This window comes from Scyliorhinus torazame, chromosome 9 (genome assembly GCF_047496885.1).
Source record: "Scyliorhinus torazame isolate Kashiwa2021f chromosome 9, sScyTor2.1, whole genome shotgun sequence".
Classification (NCBI taxonomy): Eukaryota; Metazoa; Chordata; class Chondrichthyes; order Carcharhiniformes; family Scyliorhinidae; genus Scyliorhinus; species Scyliorhinus torazame.
The window spans coordinates 134,936,297-134,951,856 of record NC_092715.1 but is presented as its reverse complement, the minus strand read 5'-3'; the positions used below and the strand labels follow the sequence as shown (position 1 = coordinate 134,951,856).

Here is a 15,560-nt window from a genome sequence, read left to right as displayed (position 1 = left end):
GACCCCACAGCCCACCTCCTGGCCACCCCCCACTACTCCCCCCCCAGCCCTAGCAGAAACCCCTGGACCGGCAGCACGAATGGCCGCGAAGTATGGCGATGTTGGACACTGTCCGTACGTCGTCTCTCTCCCTCTCCGCAGCCACCATGCCAGGTTCACGAACGCTGTTAGCACATGTGGACCGCGCCATCGGGAATAATGTGTTAGGCAGGTAGGTTGGATGTGGACTGCACTCGATACAGGGAAGCTAGAAACAGACGTCTAACACTGGAGAAGATCCAACACTGTTTTATTCAACGATAGAACTGATAAACATATTCAGCTGTGGGTCGGCACTATACTGAACTGACTGGAGACATTGTAGTAGCCTGACCAGACTTGCTAGCTACCGCATGGTGTTTGCACTCGCTAGCTCGTGGACTCTGACTGTCTCAGTGGCTGAGTCCCGAGAGAGCGGGAAACCTAGTGCCCTCTGGCTTTATAGTGGTAGTGTCCTGTCTGGTGATTGGCTGCATTGTGTTGTGTGCTTACTGGTCATCCTGTGTGTCAATCACTGCCTGTCTGCATCTCATTATATACATGAGTGGATATTATGACATCTACCCCTTTTTTTTAGATAAATAAATACTAAGGTGTGCGTATATATATATATATATATATATATGCCTGACTATATACAAGCAGTGTCTAAATGAACGTATATACATAGGAAGGTGTCGATGGTGCAGATACATGGCAAACAAAACAATATTTACAGAGGTTAAATCGATGAAGTCACAAAATGCACAAAAGTTCAATCTACAGATTCAGTCTTTGTGGTGGGTGACGAATTCTTGTTAATCGCCGCAGAAGTAGATCAGGAGCCGCCTGCACTTGGATAGGCGGGATCGCTGCCATCGCGGTGGTCGCATGGGCCGGCAGGATTGCTGGTAGATCGGTGGCCTCGTGGCAGGGTATGTCCGGAGGAAGCATCGTAGGCAGCGGGGCACTTTGGTCAGGTAGCGGGCGTGGAACTCTTTGCAGTGCCCGCCTGTTGCGCCGAAGCAGGGAGCCATCAGCCATGCGGACAAGGAACGATCTTGGGGCCACTTGTTTGATCACAACAGCTGTGGGTGATCAGCCGCCCTCAGGCAACTGGACACGAACATGATCAGTTGGGGCCAGCTCGGGTAGATCCGTGGCATGAGCATCGTATGTGGCCTTCTGTTGGGCCCGTGACTGCTGCATTTTCTGTAAGACCGTGAGGTGGTCAAGGTCTGGAACATGGATGGCTGGAACTGTGGTCCTCAGAGTGCGATTCATGAGCATCTGCACTGGAGACAACCCAGTGGACAGTGGGGTTGCCCTGTATGCCAGCATCGCCAGGTTGAAGTTGGAGCCTGAGTCTGCAGCTTTGCACAGCAACGCTCTACAATATGGACCCCTTTCTCGGCCTTCCCGTTTGACTGCGGGTAGTGGGGGCTGGAGGTTACGTGGACTGTGCAAAATCAGACCATTCCTGGCTGTAAAAGCAAGGACCGTTGTCACTCATTACCGTGAGTGGAATCCGATGCTTGGCGAACGTTTCTTTGCAGGCTTTGATTACCACCTTCGACGCGAGGTCGGACAGTTTCACTACTTCTGGGTAACTGGAGAAGTAGTCGACCAGGAGTACGTAGTCACATCCCTTGGCATCTACACCTACTTTGGACCGTGGAGAGGTCACGATCTTGTGCTGTTGCAGTGTTTCCTTGGGTTGAGCTGGTTGAAACTTCTGACAGGTAGGGCAGTTGAGGACTGTGTCGGCAATGTCCTGGCTGATGCCCGGCCAATAGACCACCACCCGAGCTCTGCGTTGGCATTTCTCGACCCCAAGGTGACCCTCATGGAGTTGGCCCAGCACCATAGCCCGCATGCTTTGAGGAATTACGATCCTGTCGAGTTTCACAAGGATTCCTTCCACCACCGTCAGGTCGTCTTTTACGTTATAGAACTGGGGACATTGCCCCTTCTGCCAGCCATTGGTAAGGTGCTGCATCAAACGCTGCAGCAGAGGATCCTTGGCCGTCCCCTCACGGATTTGGACCACCCATTCGTCAGAGGCCGGTAGGTTGGTGGCACACAACTGCACTTGCGCTTCTATGTGGCAGATGAAGTCACTTTGTTCACACGGTGCGGTATTGGACCTGGATAGAGCAGCTGCAACGATCAGCTCTTTGCCTGGCGTGTAGACAAGTTCGAAGTCGTAGCGGCGTAGCTTAAGAAGAATTCGCTGTAACCGAGGTGTCATGTCATTTAAATCCTTCCGGATTATATGGGCAAGAGGCCTGTGGTCCGTTTCTACCTTGAATTTTGGCAGGCCGTAAACGTAGTCGTGAAACTTGACTATCCCTGTCAGGAGGCCCAGACACTCCTTCTCAATCTGAACGTACCGTTGCTCAGTGGGCGTCATGGCCCTGGAGGCATACGCCACTGGAGCCCAGGACGAGGAGTCATCTCGCTGAAGGAGCACTGCCCCAATGCCGTCCTGGCTTGCATCAGTCGATACCTTGGTTTCCTTGGTTTGGTCGAAGAACGCTAGAACCGGGGCTGTGGTGAGCTTCGCCTTCAGCTCACGCCATTCCTCTTCATGCGTGGGCAGCCACTGGAATTCCGTCGACTTCTTGACGAGATGGCGGAGGGCTGTGGTGTGGGATGCCATATTGGGAATGAATTTCCCGAGGAAGTTGACCATCCCGAGGAAGCGGAGGATCGCCTTCTTGTCCTCCGGGGTCTTCATGGCGTTGATCGCCGAGACCTTGTCGGCATCTGGCTGCATGCCCTGCTGCGAGATGTGGTCACCCAGGAACTTAATATCCGATTGACCAAATGAGCACTTGGCCCTGTTGAGCTGGAGACCATGTTCATGAATTCTCTGGAATACCTTCTTGAGGCGAACGATGTGTTCCTGGGGCTTTGTGGACCAGATAGTTACGTCGTCAACGTATACTCGCACCCCCTCGATGCCCTCCATCATCTGCTCCATGATGCGGCGAAATACTTCGGAGGCAGATATGATCCCAAAAGGCATCTGGTTGTAGCAGTAGCGATCAAACGGGGTGTTGAACGTGCACAGCTTGCGACTGGGCGCGTCCAGCTGTATTTGCCAAAAACCCTTGGAGGCATCCAGCTTAGCAAAGAATCTGGCATGAGCCATTTCACTGGTGAACTCTTCACGTTTTGGTATCGGGTAATGCTCCCGCATGATGTTGCGGTTTAGATCCTTCGGGCCAATGCAAATGCGAAGCTCCCCTGACGGCTTCTTAACGCAGACCATGGAGCTGACCCAGTCTGTTGGCTCTGTGATCTTCGATATGATGCCCTGGTCTTGGAGGTCCTGTAATTGCTTCTTCAGACGATCCTTGAGGGGTGCCAGCACCCAGTGTGGTGCATGAATTACAGGGGTGGCGTTTGGCTTGAGCAGGATTTTATATCGGTATGGGAGCGTGCTCATTCCATCAAATACGCTGTGGTACTGCGCGACAATATCATCTATGTTGACTTGCAAGTTTCCATCAGGCGAGGCCGTCGCTGGTGATGATGACATGGTGTGGACTCGCTGAACCAGGTTCAGGAGCTTGCAGGCCCGAGCACCGAGCAGGGATGCTCTGTCAGGCCTGGTGATTTCAAACCGCAGTGTTGCCTTGATCGCCTTGCTGGATACCCCTAGTTGACAGGAGCCACTGGCAGCTATGGCATTGCCATTGTAGTCAAGGAGCTGGCAGGCCGGTGGAAGAATGCTTGGTCTGGCGCGGATGGTGTCGAGGTCGGATTTTGAGATGAGGTTCGCTGATGCACCAGTGTCCAGTTTAAATCAGATGCGAGCCTTGTGAGGACAGCACACCACTAGTCATTGGGATCCACATTGAGGATCGAGAGCCGTTTCGCCGTTGTGGTGGAAGGCAGCACATGTGTAGTTATGATGCCCACCCGGTATGGGGACTTGAGGCACTCAGGGTCTGTTGGGCTGTCGGGATTTGAATCTGGCATGCCTTGTTGTATTGAGCGGACACTTCTGCGCCGCAGCTGGGATCGCAGGCTGCTGAGCGGTGGAGCAGATCTGCAAAGGGCTGCGTAGTGGCCAAGCTTGCCACACTGTCGACACCGGCGTCCTTTTGCCGGACATTGCCGCTTTAAATGGACGGAGCCACAATTTGGACACGCCATGACGCCGACGTCAGCGCGTTCCGTGCGCCATCACGCATGCGCAGTGCGGTCGGTCGACGTACGCACCTGCGCTGTCGTGTTGTCGGGCTCGTCGTCCAGTCGGTCGCGGCGTGCATGCGCAGGGACCCGGGTAAAGCGCGCGAAACGGCAACTCTCCTCGATGCTCAGGCCCTGCATTTGTGCAATGGCCTGCACCCGTTCCGGCTCGTGGGAGGCCAGCTTTGCAGTTTCTGCCGCCCTGATGTGGGAGTAACGATTCTTAGCATGCTCATGGACAACGCACGTCTTGATAGCGACAGAGAGGGTCAACTGTTTGACTTTCAGGAGCTGCTGCTGAAGGGAGTCGGAATGGACCCCAAAAACGATCTGATCCCGGATCATGGAATCAGCCGTCGAGTCATAGTTACATGACTGCGCTAGGATGCGGAAATGGGTCACGAAGGACTGAACAGATTCATCCTTACACTGAAGCCTCTGCTGGAAAACATACTGTTCAAAGCTCTCATTCACCTCAATGGCGCAGTGGCTGTCAAACTTCAGCAGGACTGTTTTGAATTTTGTTTTGTCTTCACCGTCAGCGAATGTCAGGGAGTTGTAGATGTGGATGGCGTGGTCCCCCGCGGTGGAGAGAAATAGCGCGATCTGCCTGGCATCCGATGCTGCTCCGAGGTGTGAGTCCTCGATGTACAAGAAGAACTTTTGCTTGAAGATTTTCCAATTGGCGCCGAGGTTGCCGGAGATGCGGAGGAGGCTGGATGTTTTTCATTTCACTGGATGGCTGCTTGCTGGTCAATGCTGATTCACTCGAGGTAGGTCGTCAAGATCAGTATCACTCTGGGACCATGATGTGTTTGGCAGGTAGGTTGGATGTGGACTGCACTCGATACAGGGAAGCTAGAAATAGACGTCTAACACTGGAGAAGATCCAACACTGTTTTATTCAACGATAGAACTGATATACATATTCAGCTGTGGGTCGGCACTATACTGAACTGACTGGAGACCTTGTAGTAGCCTGACCAGACTTACTAGCTACCGCATGGTGTTTGCACTTGCTAGCTCGTGGACTCTGACTGTCTCAGTGGCTGGGTCCCGAGAGAGCGGGAAACCTCGTGCCCCCTGGCTTTATAGTGGTAGTGTCCTGTCTGGTGATTGGCTGCACTGTGTTGTGTGCTTACTGGTCATCCTGTGTGTCAATCACTGCCTGTCTGCATCTCATTATATACATGAGTGGATATTATGACAGGGAACTCGGCCCATTGGAGGCGGAGCATTGCAGGTGGGCCCGCTAATGAGATGCGAACGCAGTTGCAACCGTCGCAATGATGCCGCTTTAGAGGGGCGGAGCATTGCGATTCGGTGTCAAACCGGCGCCTGCCGCGATTTCAGCATTGGGATCTATTCTCCTCCCGATCGCCGTTCCCGATTTTGGCGACGGGCAATAGCGAATCCAGCCATTGGTGCTGACTGAATTCCTCATGCTGCATTCAGCGTCTCAACACTGGCCATCGCTTTTGGTTTGGTGTCAGGTATCATTCACCCTTTGGGGTCACTTTGAGGCCTCGGTCTTTCCTGTTGAGAAACTTCACTTGGCAATTCTGCAGGCCCCTGTACGACACCTGTGCCATCCATTACCTAGTTGGATGCATCAGTATTTTATTGAGTCAATTTGTGGCTCAACTGGATCTTAAATAGCGCTCCTTGTTTTTACTCACAGGAACAACTTTGGTTTATTCCATCCTAGGTTGTGGACAAACTACACTGCCCACTAATCCATTGCTCAATATAAAGTTAGCATTTTTAATGGGTAATTCATAAACAATTCCAATCACACTGATGCACTATCAATTACCACAAAGACGAGAGTAGTGGAATAATCAAGGCTTTATTGAGCGAAGATGTTGTGCCTCCTGTAGCTGGAACCAGAATGGCTGCAGCACCGGCGAGCACACACATTTATACACCGCCTACTGGGCGGAGCCAGCAGGCAGGGATTTACCCATGTACCTCTACTATATGGACAGTGCCATAATACATGTAATACAACTAGTGATGACTACCACATTCACCCCTGTTAAAAAAGAGAGTCCGGCGGGGGTGGTGGAAAACATTACAAGTTCAGTCTGTCGGGGGCCTTGACCCTCCTCTGCGATCGCCTCAGTCCTGGTGGTGATGTGGGCCAACTTGGTCACCTGTGACTCCGGGAGCGTGTTGTCCTCGTCTTCGTCACCCCTGAGTGGAACCAGTGGGAGGACGGATCCTCCTGGGGCGGGGGCTGCGGTGAGGTTCGCTGGGGGGAGGGGGAGTGGCGCAGGGGTGAATGAGGCAACAGGGGGGGGGGGGGGGGGGGGCGGGACGGTGTCAGGTCAGGGGTCGTGGGGATCCAGCGGGTACCAGGTCCCGGAGGGAGACTGTGCCCTGGCGCCTGTCGGGGTGCGCCACGTAGGCGTACTGCGTGTTCGCATGTAGGAGGTGGACTTTTTCAACCAAGGGGTCCAACTTATGGGTCCGCACATGCTTCTGAAGGAGGACGGGTCCAGGAACTGACAGCCATGTTGGGAGCAAGACCCCGGAGGTGGACTTCCTGGGGAAGGCAAACACACGTTTGTGAGGGGTCTCGTTGGTCGCGGTGGAGAGGAGCGATCGGATGGAGTGGAGCGCATCGGGGAGGACCTCCTGCCAGCGGGCAAGCGGGAGACTTTTAGACCGCTGGGCCAGCAGGACGGCCTTCCAGACCGTCCCGTTCTCCCTCTCCACCTGCCCATTTCCCCGGGGGTTGTAGCTGGTCGTCCTGCTCGAGGCAATGCCCTTGCTGAGCAGGAACTGACACAGCTCATCGCTCATAAAAGAGGATCCCCGATCGCTGTGGATGTAGGTGGGGAAACCGAACAGTGTCAAGATGCTGTGGAGGGCGTTAATTACTGTGGCAGAAGTCATATCGGGGCATTGGATGCGAAAGGGAACGCATCAATCACGTTCAGAAAGTACGTGTTGCGGTCGGTGGAGGGGAGGGGCCCTTTGAAGTCCATGCTGAGGTGCTCAAAGGGGCGGGAGGCCTTCACCAGGTGCGCTCGATCTGGCCGGTAGAAGTGTGGCTTGCACTCTGCGCAGACCTTGCAGTCTCTGGTGACGGTCCTGGCCTCCTCAATGGAGTAGGGCAGATTGCGGGCCTTGATGAAATGGAAGAACCGGGTGACCCCCAGGTGGCAGAGGTCATAGTGGAGAGCCTGGAGTCGGTCCACTTGTGCGCTGGCACATGTACCGTGGGATAGGGCATCATGGGGCTCATTGAGCTTCCCCGGGCGATACAAGATCTCATAGTTATAGGTGGAGAGCTCGATCCTCCACTCAAGATCTTGTCATTTTTGATCTTGCCCCGCTCTGTATTATTAAACATAAAGGCTACCGACCGTTGGTCAGTGAGGAGAGTGAATCTCCTGCCGGCCAGGTAATGCCTCCAATGTCGCACAGCTTCCACAATGGCTTGGGCCTCCTTTTCGACAGAGGAGTGCCGAATTTCAGAGGCATGGAGGGTGCGGGAAAAGAAGGCCACGGGCCTGCCCGCCTGGTTGAGGGTGACGGCCAGAGCTATGTCCGATGCATCGCTCTCCACCTGGAAGGGGAGGGACTCGTCAACCGTGTGCATCGTGGACTTGGGCGATGTCTGCCTTGATACGGTTGAAGGCCTGGTGGGCCTCAGCTGTCAGGGGAAAAACTGTGGACTGAATGAATGGGCGGGCCTTGTCTGCATAATTAGGGGCGCACTGGGCACAGTAGGAGAAAAACCCCAGGCATCGTTCAAGGGCCTTGGGGCAGTGGGAGTTCCATGAGGGGGCGCATGCGGTCGGGGTCGGGCCCTAGGACTCTTTTCCACGACATAGTCAAGGATGGCTAAGCGGTTGGTGCGAAACACGCATTTCTCCTTATTGTGTGTGAGATTAAGGAGTTTGGCGGTCTGGAGGAATTTTTGGAGGTTTGCGTCGTGGTCCTGCTGATCGTGGCCGCAGATGGTGACGTTATCTAGGTACGGGAAGGTGGCCCGTAGTCCGTACTGGTCAACCATTCGGTCCATCTCTCGCTGGAAGACCGAGAGCCCATTCGTGATGCCGAAAGGAACCCTAAGGAAGTGATAGAGGTGGCCGTCTGCTTCGAACGCAGTGTATTGGCGGTTCTCCGGGCGGATGGGGAGCTGGTGGTAGGCGGACTTCAGGTCCACTGTGGAAAAGACTCAATACTGTGCAATCTGATTGACCATGTCAGATATGCGTGGGAGGGGGTACGCGTCGAGCTGCGTGTACCGATTGATGTCTGACTGTAGTCAATGACCATCCTGTGCTTCTCCCCAGTCTTTACTACTACCAATGGAGTTCTCCAGGGGCTGTTGTTTGCCTCAATGACCCCTTCCCGCAGAAGTCGTTGGATCTCCTACCTGATGAAGTTCCTGTCCTGTGCACTGTACCGTCTGTTCCTAGTGGTGACGGGTTTGCAATCCGGGGTGAGGTTCGCAAACAGGGAAGGTGGATCGACCTTAAGGGACGTGAGGCCGCATACGGTGAGGGGGGGTAGGGGTTCACCAAATTTTAAGGTTAAGCTTTGGAAATGGCACTGAAAGTCCAGGCCAAGTAACAGGGTAGCGCAGAGGTGGGGGAGGATGTAGAGCCGGAAGTTGCTGAACTCTACACCCTAGACGGTGAGGGTCGCGATGCAGCAGCCCCGGATTTCCACGGAGTGGGATCCGGAGGCCAGGGAGATTTTGTGGGTGACGGGGTGTACCGGGAGGGAGCAGCGCTTTACCGTAGTGGGGTGGATGAAGCTCTCTGTGCTCCCGGAGTAAAAAAGGCAGGTCATCCCGTGCCCATCGATCTTCACCGTCGTCGTCACGGTATCGAGGTTGCGGGGCCGGGACTGATCCAGGGTGATAGAGGTGAGCTGCGGCAGACGCTGGGAGGTCGCAGGATGGTCAGCGGTGGTGGAGTTAGCGGCAGGCGATGAACGGCCCGACGAGCAGGGGTCCTGAGACGCCGTCCAAAATGGCGCCGAAGATGGCGGCGCCCACGGGTCGCAATTGGCGGGCGCCATCAAAGATGGCGGCGCCCACGGGCCGCACGTGGCTTGCGGTGAAGAAGATGGCGGCACCCACGGGCCGCACGTGGCTTGCAAAGGGGAAAATGGCGGCGCCCGTGGGGGGTGGAGGAATGCCGGGCCTGGAAACAGTGGCGACCGACCGGGCCTGGCAAACAGAAACAAAGTGTCCTTCTTCCCACAGCCGTTGCAGCTCGCGCTCTGCGCCGGGCAGCACTGCCTGGGGTGTTTGTTTTACCGCAAAAATAGCACTTGGGGCCCCCCAGAGTTGGCTGGCTGCCGCGCGGTGCAGGCTTGCGGTGGGCTGGAGTCGGCAGCTGGTGGGGCCCACGATGCCCACGAGGGTGCCGTGCGGTTGGGGGTGTCGGACTGGACGTTACGGGAGGCCACTTCTAATGAATTAGCGAGCTGCCTAGTTCCCACAAGTTCAAGCGTACCCCCTTCCAGTAGCCGCTGGCAGACGCACGCAGACTTCATGCCCGTAACGTAAGCGTCTCGAATTAAAAGTTCTGTGTGCTGGACTGCCGAAACAGCCTGGCAGTCACAGTTCCTACCTAGGATGTGCAGGGCACGCCAGAAATTATCCAGAGACTCCCCGGGGAATTGCTGTCTTGTGGCCAGGAGGTGCCTGGCGTACACTTGATTGACTGGTCGAACGTAATGTCCCTTCAGGAGCTCCATCGCTTCGGAGTAAGTGGGCGCATCCCGGATGAGAGGAAAAATGTCAGGGCTCACCCGTGAATAGAGGACTTGGAGCTTCTGCGAGTCCGAGGGTTCCTCAGCGGCTGTTCGGAGGTAGCTTTCGAAGCAGGCGAGCCAGTGGTCAAAGGCGGACGTAGCGTTGGCTGCTTGAGGGCTCAGCTGCAAGCGATCAGGCTTGATGCGGAGATCCATAGTTTTAAAAATCTTTGCTCAATAAATTGATGCACTATCAATTACCACAAAGACGAGAGTAGTGGAATAATCAAGGCTTTATTGAGCAAAGATGTTGTGCCTCCCGTTGCTGGAACCAGAGTGGCTGCAGCACCGGCGAACACACACATTTATACACCGCCTACTGGGCGGAGCCAGCAGGCAGGGATTTACCCTTGTACCTCTAATATACGGGCAGTGCCGTATTACATGTAATACAACTAGTGGTGACTACCAAAGCCCCTTCATTAGAACATAATCTAAACTTACTTTATGTAATGGGAAAGACACATTTCCCATCAACATCCTGTGTGAGTACATTTTTATCCAGTGAACACTTTGAAGAAAGGTCTATATCCTTTGCTAACAATAAGTACTGAGCCGATCCAGCATCTCTCAAGATAACAATCTTTCTAGACTCTTGGACAAAAATAGAGTGATTTCTTCTTCCAATATAAACCCCGAATAATCCTCTTCAGTTCTATCTATTCCTATTGTAAAATCATTAAAAGCAATGAGTTTCTCACAAGTTTCACTTTCTGGTGCAGCTTTCTCTGTGGAAATTGTTGTCACTTGCATCAGTACCACTGTTTTAACATCTGTTCCGTTCAGTGGTACCACCTTTTCTGAACACTCATTAAGCGTCCCTATTACTGTCACCGATTTATCGTTCAGCTTCCAATAATTTGCTTTTCTATGCCCTTCTAAGAAATATGTCTTATAGAAATAAAAGCATACAGGTTTCTTTATATCATTTGCTCCATCTAAACTGTTATTTTCATTAGCTGGAATGGTTTCTGTCTTCTTTTTAAAGCTCGACTATTTTCTGTTTCTCCAGCTTCCCTGTGGGTTTGCAAATGGAGGTCTATTGTAGAATTTACAATACAGAAGGATGCCACCCTGGGCCGGGTCCGCACCGGCCCTCGGAAACAGCACCCCACTCAAACCCACGCCTCCGCCCCATCCCCGCAATCCACCAGCCCCACCCAACACCTTTTTTGGGGGGACACTAAAGGCAATTTAGCTTGGCCAATCCACCTAACCTGCACATCTATGGACTGTGGGAGGAAACCGGCGAACCCGGAGGAAACCCACGCAGACACGGGGAGAACGTGCAGACTCCGCAGACAGTGACTCAAGCCGGGAATCGAACCTGGAGCTGTGAAGCAACAGTGCTAACCACTGTGCTACCCGTGCCATCCATTGCCTTTTATTGTCCCATGGCAGCTTATATATCACATCCATTTGCCAGAACCGCCGCTACCTGTACTTAGAAAACTTACAGTCTCCCATTTATGACCTATGTAGCCAGTTAAAATGGCTAACTCCCGATTTAAAATGGCTAACTCCCGATTTAAAATGGCGAACGGCAAGGGCTGATGGGAAGGTCAGCCAACGGGACACAGACGAGCAGCTGCGGGTTGAGTGTGTATTTGCCTCTGGAAAGGCCAGACAAGATCAATACCAGCAACCATCAGCATAACAGGGCACCAGCCATCTGCATATTAATGAGCAATCCCCGGGAACAATGAGCAACATTTAGACACATAAAGCAAAACCAGACTCTTTGGCGCCAACAGAAGCCTACACAATGGGAGGTGAACGACCACCTCAGGACCGCCCATCGATCAGGGCCATCGATCAGGGAACCGCTCCAGCATTGGAGAAAATCGAACCAAGTGATTGGGACAAAGTCCAATCACTTGGAACTCCGTACAGGGTCCGCCACGAAAGGCGGGAAACTCCTGGGGACTATAAGAATCAAGCCCAAGTTCAAATTGTTCTTCTTGACCGGGTCACTCAGCAATGCGAACCAACCCTTGACAGTGACCGATTCAGCCGCCGCCGATATCCAGTAAGTCTTACTTCAAGGCTCGCTACGAGATAGGTGCTCCTAGCTACCAATCTGTACCAACTTCGAATCCCGCAGGCTCAGAACCCGAACGAAAGGTCATTTGTTTCCCTGACCTGGTGGGCCAGTTCCAAGTTAAGTATAGGCCTGTTAGTTGTAAGAAGTAGCTTAGACGTAGACTTTATGCATGAGTAGTGATTACTGTGTATAATAAATGTGCTTTGATTTAAATCTTACTAATCGGTGTATTGGATTATTGATCATTACTCGGACTTGAACCACGTGGCGGTATCATAAAGATACCTGGCGACTCAAGAGCAAAGGTGATAAAACAGAGCAATTAAACTAAGGCAAAAGTTAGCAACACCTAATAGCTTGTTGCGATGCTGTTTTGAAATTCTTCTGGTATCATTAGCCATCTCACATGCTATAATAATAATCTTTATTGGTGTCACAAGTTACTGTGAAAATCCCCTAGTCCCCACATTCCGGTGCTTATTTGGGTACACTGAGGGAGAATTAAGAAAGTCCAATTTGTTTAATGGCACTTCTTTCAGGACCTGTGGGAGGAAACCGGAACACCCGGAGGAAACCCACGGAGATACGTGGAGAATGTACAGACGCCACACAGACAGTGACCCAAGCCGGGAATCGAACCCGGATTCCTGGTGCTGTGAAGCAACTGTGCTAACCACTGTGCTACAATGCCGCCCATTCTTAAAATTATGTCCAGCTTTCAGTACCCGAAACCAGTCATCCCACAACATTTCTTTCCCCATTGCAAGTTCGACAAACGTTTCATTTAGCCTTCTCTTTAAAGTCTGAAATTTCAACTGCTATGCTTCAGGGACATGCTTTTAAGCATTAAGTACTGAATAAAGTACTGTAGTTTTAACTGCTTCATAATCGGAGAATTGTTCTTACGAAAGGCTCAAATAGACATCCAGGCTTTCCCAACAAAAAGACTCTGCAAACTGAGAGACCATGGGCATGTTTCACGCCCCCCTTGCGGCGTGTTCTGCTGCATTGGAGGCAGCCTGCCATTGGCCGGCAGCGGGATCAGAAGGTCGTACCGCTGTTAATGTTGTTTTCTGCTCTGTGCACGCCCGGTGAGAACACTCAGAAAATTCCAGCTCACGTGCCCTTTGGACACAATGGGCGGGATTCTCCGACCCCCCGCTCGGTCGGAGAATCGCCGGGGGGTGGCATGAATCCCGCCCCGCCGCTCCGCGCCAGCTGCCTAATTCTCTGGCACCGGGTTTTAGGCGGGGCGGGGATCGCACCGCGCCGGTCGGGGTCATTGGCAGTGGCCCCCCCGGCGATTCTCCGGGCCCCGATGGGCCGAGCGGTCGCCCATTTTTGGCTGGTCCCGCAGGCGTGAAATGGACAAGGTCCATACCGGCGGGACCGGGCTCTGAGGGCGGCCTCCGGAGTCCTTGGTGGGTGGGGGGGGGGGGGGGGGGGGGCGCGGGGTTCCGGCCCCGGGGGTGGCCCCCACGGTGCCCTGGCCCGCGATCAGGGACCACCGATCTGCGGGTGGGCCTGTACCATGGGGGCACTCTTTCCCTCCGTGCCGGCCTGTGTAAGCACCGCAATGGCCGGTGCGGAGAAGAAACCCCCTACGCATGCGCAGGGATCACGCCAGCCGTTCTGCGCATGCGTCAGAACAGGCTGGCGCTCCCGCACATGCGCCAACTCACGCCGGCCGGTGGAGGCCAATCGGCGCCAGTTGGCGCGGTGCCAACCACTCCAGCGCCGGCCAAGCCCCCGGGAGTGCAGAGGATTCCGCACCTTCTGGGCAGCCCGATGCCGGAGTGGTTCACGCCGCTCTTTGGCGCCGGTACGTCCCGCCCCGCCGGTTGGGGGAGAATCCCGGCCCATAGCTTTGTAGCCGCTATTTCAAATGAGATTAAATACCGCTTAAGCCTGTATATCATCGGTGAATTTAGGCATTAAACGAAGACTCTTTCTTTTTTCAAAGCTCAGAGTAGGATTTGACTCATTATCTAAATTACTAGACTCTCTTGCACACCGTAACTTACATGTTTCTCTCGCCAGCTCATATTGTCTGATTTCCTTCTCTCATTGAAGATCTCTGTATCTTATCTCTTTCTCTCTTTGCCATCTTCTCTCTCTGGGGTTCAAATTCAAGCTTTCACATCTCTCTTCATTTTCCCTCTTTGTTTCAAATTTGAGCTTTATTTTTCCAGCTTTTTCATTTCTATTTCTGACTCAAGCTGCTTCATCTACAACTGAATTCTAACCAACTCAACTGAATTGCTATCTGGATTAACGTTTCCTTCTTCCAATCCCAGTTGCTGTTCATTACCACAATTATGTCTGCTTCCTTAGCCCCTCTTTTTAACTCGAACTTTAAAGTCTTCTGCTAATGCGATTAACCCAACCTTGGTTAATAGCTGCAAATCACTAAGGGAGAAATCTTTCCTCTCCCGAAAAGTCAAGTTGCTGAATATGTTTCTTTGTCACAGTGGGATGCTTTATCTTGGCTGAGGGTGCAGTTTGATTAGTGTACAGGAAAAGCAGCTAAGGCTACGAAAAAGAAAGCAGTTTCTAGCTCTCACATCAACTGCAACTGTGGAGAAGTTGATAGTGAAGATTCCCAGCTCCATAAACAACATTTGAAAACATGACCAAAGTAAGATTTAAAGTGCACACTGAAAATTAATCAATAAACAGAAATCATTCATTTATTGTTCAGTGCTTTTCAAATTTATTACATAAAATAATTATAAAATAATAGGTATGCTTTACTTATTCAATGAAGTGTTAACACAATTACAAACTTAAGTATAAAGGACTATTGTGTGATTTACAGATAAATATTTTGTCTCATTTCTACGTTATCAAATGTAAATACAATTCTACCCGAAATGTTTATTTACAATTACTTGTTGCACTGATTAGCGTTCTTCCAACAGAAAGAAAATCTAAGGCATAAAATAGAAACGTTGTCCATTTAACAATGATATGATGTTCTTGATTTTAAAATTCAGAAAATATGGTTTCCACATTATAATAAGTTCCATGCTCTCGGAGTTCACACTGAAATTTGTTATACATTCAATGATAAACATGGCAGCTCTTTTTAAATATATTTATATACACAAGTGAATGCAATGAGTTATGTAAAAGTTTTAAAAAAAGTATATTAAGGTTCAATGTACAACTTGCCAGGGAAAGTCAATCAAAACTGATTGACAGCTGTTTATAAAAAAATGTGCACCTTTAATACTGGTTACTCTTGTGGTTGGGTCTCTCGAGATGCATTTTTGTTGTTGATTCTGCTCTACCTTAGCTGAAGGTATGGGTAGTATATCCCATGTAGAACACCTTCAATAACTACATTCGGGAAGTCATCTAAAAGATCACAAGAGAAAGAAAGATCAGGCTCAGAGTTAATATTATGAAAATAATGCGTCACTGCTCAATAAAACGTATAAGGTTGAATGTTCGCGGAGTCCATTTTCATTCTTCTGGTGGGGAAGGGGTGGGACAGGCAGGAAATCCA

At 51.8% G+C, this 15,560-nt stretch overlaps 2 protein-coding genes across 4 annotated transcripts in view; one reads left to right on the top strand and one right to left on the bottom strand.

Moving 5' to 3' along the window:
• Positions 1 to 15,560, top strand: part of ppic (peptidylprolyl isomerase C) — a 107,650-nt gene that overhangs the window by 48,485 nt on the left and 43,605 nt on the right. The window lies entirely within an intron of this gene.
• The window catches only part of LOC140429486 (sorting nexin-24-like), a 304,721-nt gene continuing 303,882 nt past the window's right edge, over positions 14,722 to 15,560 (bottom strand). The window contains exon 7 of the mRNA XM_072516542.1: positions 14,722 to 15,409. Within this exon, the coding sequence (XP_072372643.1) occupies positions 15,339 to 15,409 (71 nt within the window). The 3' untranslated portion in view covers positions 14,722 to 15,338. The remainder of the gene's footprint in view (positions 15,410 to 15,560) is intronic.